The 13350-nt window shown below is 36.4% G+C and overlaps 1 protein-coding gene across 2 annotated transcripts in view; it reads right to left on the minus strand.

Moving 5' to 3' along the window:
* Positions 1–13350, minus strand: part of FNIP1 (folliculin interacting protein 1) — a 182033-nt gene that overhangs the window by 41832 nt on the left and 126851 nt on the right. The window contains exons 7-11 of one of the 2 annotated variants that reach the window (XM_037802245.1): positions 8752–8835; positions 7422–7493; positions 6049–6184; positions 5242–5443; positions 884–969 (exon numbers count right to left, since the gene is read on the minus strand). In XM_037802245.1, coding sequence (XP_037658173.1) covers positions 884–969; positions 5242–5443; positions 6049–6184; positions 7422–7493; positions 8752–8835 — 580 coding nt within the window. The remainder of the gene's footprint in view (positions 1–883; positions 970–5241; positions 5444–6048; positions 6185–7421; positions 7494–8751; positions 8836–13350) is intronic. The other variant, XM_037802246.1, reaches the window with a different exon arrangement.

Raw genomic sequence — 13350 nt, forward strand, 5'->3', positions numbered from 1 at the left:
ATATTATCTCATCCAATTCTTACAACAACCTATTACATTATTACTTAATTAAATTTATAGATTTTAGACTGGAAAACTAAGGTTTGGAAAAGCTAATGGAGTTGCCCAAGGACACTAGGAGTGCTAAACAGCAGAGTCAGAGTTAGAATACAGGTCTGTCTGTTGGACACTAAAATCTGAGTTCTCACCTTCTGTTCTATACTTTCTCTCTTGTCTAAAGGAAATACTGAGAGGATGGGAGGATGAAGTAGACCCAAACTGAATCTCTTTGAGGGAGACACGTATCTATCAACTAGTGCGATTCCCAACACAAGTTCATTTACAATATATTTGGTTGACATTTAGTTAGAGCGCAGTTACAATCGTTACCAGGCCTTCAAGGCACAAATTTCGGTGAGTCAGAAAACAGTGGTAGAAGAAATACTATCCATGGTGTCATATCTAGAAAAAGGAGCAAACAACAGAGCTACTGGAACATCAAGGCCATGTTCCTTATACTCAAGTATTCTTAGATTCCATGTGTCTAAGAATATCTGGATACTAAAACTGGTTAAATAACATTTAACTAGTCCCTACATCTGGGGAGCCCAAGAGAGGGCAAAGCACCCTTCTAATGGAACAAGGGTCCCTTCTGGTGGTATTTGCCTGTTAAATGGTCCAATACTGGAAAACATACCAGTGATAGCTCCCAAATGTGCTTAAATCTCAATCTGAGATCCAAGCACACAGGAGTCAATGACCTACTGAATTCCACCTTTGTTTAGCTATGAAGCACAGAAATTTAAAGAATTAAATTTTATTAGGACAAGTTAAAGTAAAGAAATACATTTTCCGGTGTACATTGCAAAACAACTCTGTATTATGGAAAGCTGACAATATGTACCTGAATTCATTTAGGGCATCAACAATTCGATTATAGGCCAAACTCCTTTGACTGGAATCAGCTGATCTTCGACTCATTTTCATAGCCTTAAAGCAATCATTAAATAGTTAATTCTTATGACAATGGACAAAGCATGAAAAACTAGGTCATATACAACACTACTAACATTCTGACCTAGAAAGAAATTAAAAGGCACACATATTTACAGTGGCTTCTCTTCTGTACCTTTGGTCATTAAAGGTTATAGAAAATCAAAATCTTCAAATATTGGCTCTTTTTGCAACTGTCAAACCACAGAATGTGAACACACGAAAAACCGATTTGATGGTTTCTGCGTTTCATAAACTACATTTTTTTTTCCAAACAGAACAAGACATGATAACTCAATAACAATATAGCTTATTGTTTCTTATGTTTCACAGATGAGCTGTTAACTAACCTTTTTTAAAATCTGGAATATAAAGGTTCTACTGGAAAACAATTCAAGTTATTAGCAGCACTGCTTTCTTAAAAACATATTCAGTTTAAGTTGAGAAGCCTTGCTCAACTTAAGGGGATCAGGATTAAGAGATGATGTCAAAAAGAATGTTGTTTGTAATTTTAAACATTTTTCAAAAAGAATTGTTTATATAATTTAAAATTGATTAAAATTTTAAAAGAAACATGTAAATAAAAGAAAGACTACTTTCAAACACAGAAATAATGTTCCTGTACATCCAAAAGCTTCAGAGGGTTACTTTATGTTTTTTTTCAAACTATTAAGAGAGGCTCCCAATTTATAAGAAAGTGAATCCTCTTTAGCTAGAATTGAGAAGTGCTCTTCCTTAACTTTATCAGCCAATATTTTAATTCAGTTTTATTGAGATATGTTCACATACCATACAATCACTCACAGTGTACAATCAATTGTTCGCAGTACCACCATATAGTTGTGCATTCATCACCACAATCAATTTCTAAACATTTTCAAGCAGTAATATTTTAAATTACATTCTAAATCAAAAAAGTAGCACTGACTTCTATATAATTCCCAAGCTACCCAGAAACTTAGCTTTTCAATTTAGAAAAAAAAAGTTTTAAAACTGGCCCTGAAAGATAACTTCCTTGGATGCTCCCGTGTTCACTATCTTCTACCATCAATTAACCTCTACAATAACTTTTAAAATTACGCCTCATTCAAGTGCAAGTATTTACTAGCTTTATCCTTCAGCTTTAATAAGGAACAGGATGCTAAACTTGAACAAATATTCAGACAACCAGAAGTATCACAATGTACATTTTTGGTTATGGAATGGTCAAAGCATTAAAACATTAAATACACAAAGCTTAAAAAGTAATCTTTAATGAGTTCTACAGTGCCTGAATATTTCAAGTGTTACCCAAAGTTTGAAGCACTACTCCAGGTACCTCAGTTCGGCCACAGCTAAAATACTGTGCATGATGACTTTAGCAACAAGAAACTACAAAACAGGACAGCAAAAGACTAAACAAAATGTCACCAGAGTCTAATTTCTGAAAGGGCTATTTTACCAGAAATGAAATGGCCTTTACTCAAGGTTCAGTAAAAAAGTACTGCTAACAGTGTCAAATTCAATCCATGACCCTGGACTGAAACTAATAATGGAGGAGAAAAGGACATTACTGGGACATATGAAAAGTCTGCAACATAGACTATAAGTGTCATATCAATGTTAAACTGCTTGAATTTGATAACTGTACTTAAGGTGGTTACATAAGTGAATAATTTGTTCTCAGAAATACACACAGAAGTGTTCAAAGGAGCATGATGTACACAACCTACTCTCAAATGTTTAGGAAACAGAAGGATGGATGAATGGATAGATGGATGGGAAAAAAGAATATGGTCACTGTGGCAAAATATTAAAAGATGGTGGACTTGGGTACCTGGATTGCAGGTATGTTCAAGTTCTCTGTATGGGTTTTGTATTATTTTTGCAACTTTCCTGTAAGTATGAAATTGTTTCAAAATAAAAAGGTTCAAACAAAAAGTACTGATAATAATCTTACTAGCTGTCTTTTGGCAAATGCAATGTAAATAAATAGCATGTGTGTCTTCTCTAGGGCAGATGATCCTTGGTCACTACTGATTTGTATTCTCTGCTTTCTTAACCATAGTAATTGGTCTTCCTATCTCAAGCCTTTTATTCTAGACTCTTTAAAACATAATGCCAAATTAATTTCTTCAGAGGGTTTTGAAATCAAAGTCACACTCCTTGGCAAGCATTCTAAATTCTTCATGATCTGGTCCCCACGAACTCTTCCAGTCAGTCCTACCATTCACTATTCTTCCTAGTACCCCTCTTCCCCTCAGCACACTGTCACAGGGATCAAGAATTTTAGTTACAGTCACAGATTCCTTAGCTCTACTTCTAGGAATCTCTTCTAAAAAATAACCTGGAAAATACACCAAGATGGTAACTTCAGTGTAGCTGTAACTGTGAAAAAGTGAAAATGGCATGAAGGGAAAATCGTTACTTAAATTACATGCAGTGACTAAAATATATTGTTTAACAACCATTCATAATAACATGGGAAAAGAGTATGCTATGATGATGTTTAAAAAACGGGACATAATTAAAAAAATATGGACACAGTACAATCCCAACCAAGTAAAAAAATACAATAAGGAAAAAGCCTAGATGAGACTTTCAGCAAAATGTTGAGTTCTTTTTGAATGGGAAAGATATCAGTTTTTCTTCCTATTCTGCTCTATCCAATTTTCAAAGATTTATGTTTAAAAAAACTACACATCCTGCAAGATGTAGGCCAAATGAAACTTCTCAAAGGGAAGTGATTTTTCTTTTCTTTAAGAAAACTTTGGTTGTCCTTCTCTTTACTTTATCCTCATGTTGTAACAGGTATTTAACAATTATCTTATTTTTCATATTTGTATTACATGCACTCTCACTCTATCAGCAGCTTTTGACACAAGTGATCACTCCTTCCTTTTTGAAACACTTGGCTTTCAAAAAAGTGCTGTCTTGTTTTTCTCCTACTTAAACGGTCAATCCTTCTCAGTTTCCTTCCTTTGTTCCATGTCATCCCCTCAAACTGTGTTGAAATGCTCCATATAGCTCAGGCCTAGGATCCCCTCTATTTTCTTCTCTTTCTCATCCAGTTTCATGGCTTTATATACCATCTATACACTGACTCTCAAATTTGTATCTTCAGCCTGGACCTCTCCCCTAAGCTTCATACTCATATTTCACTCAGGTGTCCAATAGGTATCTCATATAAACTGCTGATCTTCCCCCATCATGCCTACTCTATCTGCAATTGTCCACATTTCAGTTATTAGCAATCCCATCCTTCTAACTACTCCGGAGAAAACTTTTATAGTCAACTTTGATTGTTCTCTTTCTCTTACACACTAATAGTGCATCTGCTAATCCAGCTGGTCTCTCTTCAAAATATATCCACAACCCAACAATTCTCACCAATTCAATTGCAACACTGGTTCAAGTATCTACCATCTCTCACCCGGATTATTTTAACAGCTTCCTAACTGGTCACACAACATCTACCTTTGCTTCTAGAAATCTGTTCTTTCTGTCAGCAACAAGGGTGAGCCTGATGAATAATGTCATTCCTCAACTGAAAACCCCTCAAAGGCTTCCTGTCTCCCCCACCCCTCCCCCATCTTTCTTAAGAGTAAATGCTAGTGCTCTTACAATGGTACCCTAAAGAGCCCTACATGATCTGGTCCCTTGATATCTCTCTTATCTCATCTCCTCTTACACTCTTCCATCCTCATTCCAACTCAGCCACTTTGGCCTCCTTACTACTGCTCAAGCATCAAGCTCACTCCTGCCATAGGGCTTTTTCCCCTGCCTAGAAAACTGCTCTCTAGGTAGTTGTGGGGCTCACTTCCTTAAGATATCTGGCTCAAACCTCATTTTATCAGATGTATTCTTGACTATCCTATATAAAAATAGTATTCCTTTCAGCATTCCTTATGTACCTTTTTTCTGTTTTATTTTTCTCCGCAGCACGTGCTACCATCTAAAATATTATATATTCATCAGCTTATTTTCTGTTCCCCTAGGATAGGAGTATTTTCTTCACAACTTATCTTCAGTTACTAGAATAGTGCCTGCCATATTATAGGCCCTCAAATATTTATTGAATGAATGAATAAATGACTTCAGATTTTTTAAAGACAATAAGCTCCGTAAAAAGGGTTGAAGTCCATTTGCATCTACCAAAGCACTATGTAGGGTACCTGTACAGGGACTGTTAATTTTTCTGCCAAATGAATATATTGCTTAATCAGGAGAAGAATAAGATGCAAAAGAAAATAAAGAGTATTAACAAACCAACAACATGACTATGCTTACCTGTTCTATTGCACTCTTTAATTTGTTCATGTGGCTTTCAAAGAGAGGAAAATGTGAAAAAAAGAATTCATTAAATTTGCTATTTTCATCTTCATCTTTGGATAATGAAAAGATTACCCCAATTGCAATCTTCTTTTTCCTCACAATTCCTGGATTAGGACCAGAGCTTTCATCTGACAGATTAAAGCTTTCTTCTATAGACCTTAAAAATAAATGTTTACATACTTAATCAAATTGGAAATCCAAACTTCTTGCCAATTATATAGAGGCAAGCTAAAGGTCTTCTGTTGCTTTATCAAATAAATCTAAAAATTCATAACAAGTGTATGTCTCTTTAAAAAAATCTATAGCTATACTTTCTTTTTTACATTTTTATAAGAAATTTTACTAAAGAGTCAGAGTGGGAACATTTTTGTCCAATTAGAAGTCAGTAAAAAGTAAATAATCCCAATTTGTTACTAACCTAAAAATGTCTGAATTTCAAGTTTTATAAATGAGCCTGGTAGAATCTCTTGACTGTACTAGGTTCTCTTTTGATTCCAGGAATAAAGTCAAAAATGAAGAAAAAACGGGAGGGAGTAAGGGAGGAAATAAGAAGCTTCATTATCTATAGGTACACTTAACATAGGCTAAATGAATTAATTTTCCAAAATAGAAACAGGACAAATAAATATCAAAACGTGCAATACATCAAGTTTTGGTTCCAGACTTAAAATACACAAAATACAAGTCCAGCCTCTACAAAATATATTAAATTATGTTCAAAGAACTATTCAATCTTGTTCTAAATTTAATCTTCCAACATACCATCTAGGAAATACTCCATTCTCCAAACTCGTTGTTTGACTGCGTCGCCAACGTCGCTGGTAGCTACTGGCACAACTTCGGGTAAGTGAGGAGTTTGGAGAGGGAAACGGAGTAATAAGCAAGCTGCTGAGAGATGCTGTTAAATCAGAAAAACAAGCATAAGCATAAGTCAGTGTTGAGTAAGTAAAATGACAAATATATTTTTAACAAATGTGGGGGGGACAATACAATTTTTCATTTTGCCTCATCAGCCACTAAAATTGTTATTTAAAAAAAAAAAAAATATATATATATATATATATATATATAATATTGGAGAAAGGTTCCAGAAAAAAGACCAAGTATTAACAGTGTGTCGGCAAGAAACTCCAAGACAATAATACCCTGTGACATCTCCTTCCCCTCTCTCAAAGAAAATACAACTTCGTAACAAGTCTTTTCCTTTAGTCACCCATCTTATCCCTAACTCAGCTGAGCCCTACTCTCCTAAAGTTAAAAGCAATCTGATGCTATTAAATTTTAATGTACCAGTTGGAATTTAAGAATAAAAGCTGTATTTGAAAATAAGAATTTGAACGGCATTTAAAAATTATAAAATTACTAGTGGATTACTTGTGCACAGTTAGTCAAGACTCTAAATGCCTGGTCACTCTTAATAAGAGGCATTACTCTACCTACCAAGTTCCAAAAAGAGCAGACCCTATAGATTGCTCCCTGGAGCAGTCAGGTGACAGACACATTCCAGTCAAGTCCATTCTGATTATAATTGCTGCAATCACCTGATTGTGGGTCCCCTCCCAAGTCCCTTTTCTGCAATCCTTAAACTCTTGTTTCTTGATTGGGGTATTGAGAGCTAAAATGCTTTAGTTTTCCTTGAACCTGGGATCCTTCCCTTCTCTTCACTGGATCTAGCAAGTGTAAAAGACGGCATTAAGGCTTGTGTTTGTTTAGCCAAAAAGGTATTTCAGATTTCCATCTTCATGATTATAACCACATAACAAAAATTTATAAGGTGATCAAAAACAGGGAAGCATTATCATCCTCTACAAACAGGTACATGCCAGATGATACATTAATTTGGATACTTAGACTAAAACTTTTTTCCTATACTGGCTATGCCTAGATCAGCATGCATTTCTCCAGGTCACACTCCACCAGACACAGGGAAAAATAAATACACAATTCTGAACATTTAATAGTAAACACGAAAAAATTAAAAGATCCCTCTCTCTCTTTCCACAGTTCTCTTGTAAGGTTAATATCAAATACTAACAAACTGCATATAAAATCAGATCATAAAGGCAAGGGAAAAATCAATCCCAGTTAGCAGTGACACCATAATCAAACACATTAATAAAGGAACCTGGCATTACCAGAGCGTGCTATGCCACTATCTCTGTCCTCATTCAGCTCTCTTCCAGGCATGTCCATTGGATTGCTGTGAACTGTGAATTAAGACAAAACTGTCAGTTATAAAATATATTCCTCTTCAGATTGATGTTTTGCTCCTTTAAGTAGCAAACTAAATCATGCTCATCTCATTGCATTCCTTTATTTTTTTCCAATAGCATGGCACCAACCCGACACCAGGAGCTACTACTCAGTTGAACAAGCTTTCAGATCTACCTGAAGATTTGACATCTTAAATGACAAAAAGAATCTACGACATAATATCTAAAGAAGGGGTGATGAAATTTTGTATTTTAGAAGCAATATTAAATGACATAGGAAGATATTCACAATATACCACTAAATGAAAAAAAGCAAGTTACTAAACAGTATGAACAATAGTTGCTGGGGTTAAGTGATGTGTATATGATGGCACACTGCTATTCTGCCTACTTTCATGCATGTTCAGAATTTTCCATAATAAAAAGTTTAAGAAGACTGTTTGAATGGAATGACCTCAATTTAGCTTAAAAAAAAAAAAAGAACAATTATATCTGGCAGACAAGATGGCTAATATTTATAGAGTAAAAGTTAATTAAAACAAGAAACAAATGTAAACTGATAACAATGTGAGAACATCTATGAATAAATTTATTCACATTCTACTAATAATTTCCACCAACAGGTTACAATGGTAAGTAATCTAAAATGTGTGAAAACATGGAGAATTACTAGAATCCTGGATTCAGAAAAAGGAACACACACTCTACAATCATCAATTTAATGATATAAACAAACATAGTCATATATGCCTTTTATATAGCATTGTAATGGTGCTTGTTCATCTAAATCGTAGCTCCAAGAAAAATCTTATTTATGGAATAGTGTAGATCAAAAATTTTACAAGAATAATAAGATAGGGTATTTTCTGCAATTAGTGAACTATGGAACAAAAGCTACTCAGCCATGGAAACAAGACAGTGTCACATTAAAAACTGTAATGTATTATAAGGAATAAATTCCATATTAAAATTCAATTTACGATTCCAAAAATTAAAATTATGACATAATGAGATAAGAAATGGCCAACTGGAATTAGATAAAAATGTCAATTTCAATGATAACCCAGATTCTGGAAATTTTAAGAATCATATTCAGTTAGAAAGCAATTCAGTTCTTATACTTCCTAAGCAATGTTTTCTTAACCATACCCTGCCCATCTGCATTTATCTGGACTCTTGTTTCCACAGCTTAACTACAGATTCTAGCCGCTGGGGCACACCAGCTAGTCTACCCACACAGCACATCGCAAACCTGCAAAGAAAGAGGCACTCCTGATCAGGCGGAGCGGACCCTGCTCAGAGAATGCCCGCCTGGGGCTGCAGAACTGTGAAAGACCTACATGGCAAAAACGTAAAATACACATGAAAGAGGGCTGTTAGAGAAGCCACAATGCGTCAGGAATAAAGATTAGCTAAGGCAGTACAAGAGCAGACCAACAGATATAGATGGAAACTTTTAAACGAAATAAGAATAATTCAAGCTGGCTTCCCCTTTTTGAAACAGGATAGTTCCCCCTTGGTCATGATTTATGTCAAACAATTCCATGTCCATTTACTAATAAATATGTGCATAATAACGGAAGTAAGCATCCACTATACAAGGTAAAAATTATTTTAAGTGTTCAATCTTTTCTAATCTAAAACAGTATTTTTAAAGATTTAAAAAAGCACAGCAATGTTATCTCCATAATGTAGCATTTCCCAAACAAATTTATCTTTTAAAAAAGCCGGCTTTAAGATTGAAGTATCTGCAACTGCAGTAAGAAGAAAACCATCTAAATGCTTGGCTGAGAAAACAAAATACAACATATAATAAGGAGAGTATACAGAAAAATTCCAAGCTAGGAGTAAGTTAGAAGGTAATGGCAGTAACAAAGGTTCCCAAATCAGGGGTCAGCAACTGAGGAAGCAGGAACGCCAATGTGGCCCTTTAAGGCCAGGCTCCTGGCTGTCCAAAAGAAGTGACTGCCACACACAACCCTGAGAAGATAATAGAGTAGTCTGAAGACCCAAGAAGGGCAACATTACGGCCTGGAAGCAAGGAGCTGGGTTACCTGATAGTTATGCTCTACTCAGAATACCCTAAAGAGACACCCAGGAGGTTTTTCTAAGATTGAATAGGGGTTTTCTCTTTCAAAAAATGACAATTATATTTTTCAAATTGGTAACAGATACCATTTTTCTACAACAAGGAAAGTTCTATAACTGCAGTGAATGTACAGCAATTCTTCCCCATTTCCATGGTCAGCTCTTTTTTCAATTCTCCCTAGTTACTTCAAACCTTACCCAATCTCTTAAAACTCCTTCTTCACCTACCCCTTCCTTACTCTTCGCATATGATTGTCTCCTAAACCATACACATGCATGCATGTGCACATACACAGAAAGTATAATTCACCAGATAGGAGCCCTCCTTTTCCTACAACCCTACCTCCAAACTTACCAAAATTCTCACCCATCCTTGCCTCCATCCTGCCTGAGCAATAACAGGTAACATTATTCAAACTTTACTATGTGTTAGGGAGTTGTGCCGGTTTGAATGTATTATGTCCCTCAAACACCATTATCATTGCTGCAATCTTGTGTGGGCAGACATATTAGTGTTGATTAGACTGTAATTCTTTGATTGTTTCTACCCAAAGGTAGGTGACGACTCTGATTAGATCATTTCCATGGAGGTGTGGCCCCACCCATTCACTGTGGGCCTTGATTAGTTTACTAGAGCACTACATAAGCTCAGACAGAAGGAACGAGCTTCCTATAGCCAAAAGCGACACTTTGAAGAACGCACAGGAGCTGAGAGAGGAGCTGCAGCTTACAGAGACATTTTGGAGATGGCCTTTGAAAGCAGTCTTTTGCTCCTGAGAAGCTAAGAGAGGACAAAGGCCCCAACAGTAACTAAGGGTGACATTTTTGAGGAGCTGCAGCCTAGAGAGGAACATCCTGGGAGAAAGCCCTTTTGAAACCAGAACTTCTGAGCAGATGACAGCCATGTGCCCTCCCAGCTAACAGAAGTTATCCGGATGCTATTGGCCATCCTCCAGTGAAGGTACCCGATTGTTGATGCATTACCTTGGAGGCTTTATGGCCTTAAGACTGTAACTTTGTAACCAAATAAACCCCCTTTATAAAAGCCAATCCATTTCTGGTGTTTTGTGAAAAGGCAGCATTAGCAAGCCGGAACAGGAGTTAGTCATAAAATATCCAAGAAGTCGCTCCCCTGCTTCCACAGCTAATTATTCTGTCTGCTAGCACCCCACCTTCTCTTCCTCCTCCAAAAACTTCATTCTACCAATTATCAACTCTATCTCTAACTTCACCCTCTTTATAAACTCCTTTTTTCTATTAACATTTAAATAAAGTTAATCTCTTCTACATTCCCTCCACACATCTATTCGGTCATTAAAATGTCGTCCAATGACCCCCAGGAGGTCCTTTTCCAACTAAATATCTGAAACTGGATTATCTTCATGCAATTCAACGAAAACAACATATCACAATAGATTGAAGAGGGACACGGATTTGAAATCCTGCTGTTTGCAACTAAGCCAGATATTAAAGAAATTTACAAAATGTGAAACACCACTCTTCTAATTTTTTTTTCTTGGAAAATAGTTATTTCAAAAAAAAACATGCTATTTATCTTAATCTGCAAGGGGTAATTAGGGTTATTTTGTAATGAATTACTATGTAACTTTTTATATTTTATGGTTTTAATTTCTAATACAGTTATATCAATAAATGTAACCCACATAAACAAAAGCTCTCTGTGGATCTCAAAAATTTCTAACAGATTTTTAGAGAAAACTCATGTTCATTCAAATGAAACTAAAAAGTTGGAGAACCACTATTTTGCATCTTGGAAAAGAAGATTACTCTTTGAGTTTCTTTCCTCAACTTTGGCTTCTATGTTCCCCACTGAAACTGCCCACCTAGGACACCAAAATCCTTCCTGTTGCATAATGCAGTCCATGCTATATTGCCTAAAAGCAGTTTTTGATGCTAACTGTATTCCAATTCAAATTTTTTCCACTCAGTTTTCATACCACTCTCTCTTACAGTTTTTTCTTCAGTGTCCTTTTTGTGACTCTCTTCTCCTACCCACTCTTTAAAGCCAGTATTCCCAAAGATTTAATCTCAACAATCTTTCTTCTCATTCTTTACATTTCCTGGGTCATCTTACCCATTCTTCTGCTTTCAATTATCACTTATGTGCTGGTGAGTCTAAAATCCATGGCAGATATAGCTAACTGTCCAACAAAAAGTTGTGCTTCCTCTTCCATAATATGAAGTAGTCTCTGGAAAGCAGCCACCCAGCAAGAGAGCATATTTCCAGACTCCTTCATATGCAGATGGAGCCATGTGATTAGTTGTCAACAATGAAATAGGAACAAAAGTGATGTGTGTCACTCCTCGGCCAAAATGGTTATGAAGTAGATTTGCCTTCTCCACATCTGATACCTTTCTACTGGCTTGATGCAACTGAGCACAACCTTGGAGGCCACATGTTTAATATGGCACAACCCAAAGAGGGAAGGAGACTGGATCTTTAAAAAACTATTTGAAGAAAAACTGCCTGCCAATCAGGAATATCTTTTTGGATTGTACATGAGGGGAAAAAATTCTATTGTGTTTAAATCATTATATGTTTATTAGTTTTCAGGTTACAGTAGCTACCACTATAAGGTACCTATCAACCTAACAAACTATAATGGATATTTTCACTTGGATATCCCATCAATACTTCCAATTCGACATCCTAAACCTAAAAGCATCACTTCCAATTTCTTCTGTTCTGCTCAGTGAATGGTACCAACACCCATGCAATTACACAACAAGCTAGCAAAGCACCACCCTTGATTCCTCCTTTTCCCTTAGCTCTTCTACTTAATTACCAAGTCCTGTAAATTCTATTTCCATTAACAAACCCCTGAACCACTCTCTAACCCTACTGACAAAATCCTAATCCAGGTCAACATCATCTGTCACTTGAATTAACCATGAGGAGCCTTCTAAAAATGGGTCTTTGCTCAATCCCAATGGCTTGCTTGAATCTATTCATACTGCAGGCAGAATATTCTTTTGCAGATAAAATCTGATCTGATCACCTCGCTATATGCTGAAAATGCCTCTGTTGGCACTGAGAATACACCTTGAAGATATCCAACTATATGGAGTGTAAATGATGAAAGGACTGAGTTGCTGTGCTCTGAAATCCACTGCCAGTCTGTGCCAAGGTCATGCATCCCATGGAATGTTCCCAGCCAATAACTGAGCCACGGCAGTTATACTAAGGAAGGCCCACTGCTGAGAGGCATGGAATTCCTCTGACAACCAACTTTGCCTTGAAGATTCCCACTGGCCTTGCCAAATCGTCCTTGGACTGCGTGGCAGGCTGGAACATTTCCAACCTTCTACCCTCTCTCCTTCATTCAGGGTCAGACTTGCACTACAATCTGAGGACTTCCTCAAATTTACCCAACTCCCTTCCCATTTGCTCACACACAATCATTTCCCCTAATAAAATTCTAGCACATTCAATCCTGTCTTGGTGCCTGTTTCTCAGAGGACACAAAATGACATGCCCACACTGGTGCCCAACTGCTCAAAACATAAATCTGTATTTATCCCAGTGTGACTCACAATGCCCTTCATAATCTGACTCTTGTTCACGTCTTATTTCTTTTCACTTCCTTTACTTCTACTCTGTGTTACAACCACACTGGTTTATTTACATTCATTCCAAACTCGATGGAACAGCAAACCTATGCTATTGCTTCTGACTGGAATATTTCTTTCCCTAACCATCTGTCTAATCCTTCAAGCTTAGGCCTCATTTCCTCTAGCAAGC

This window comes from Choloepus didactylus, chromosome 13, assembly GCF_015220235.1.
Source record: "Choloepus didactylus isolate mChoDid1 chromosome 13, mChoDid1.pri, whole genome shotgun sequence".
Classification (NCBI taxonomy): Eukaryota; Metazoa; Chordata; class Mammalia; order Pilosa; family Megalonychidae; genus Choloepus; species Choloepus didactylus.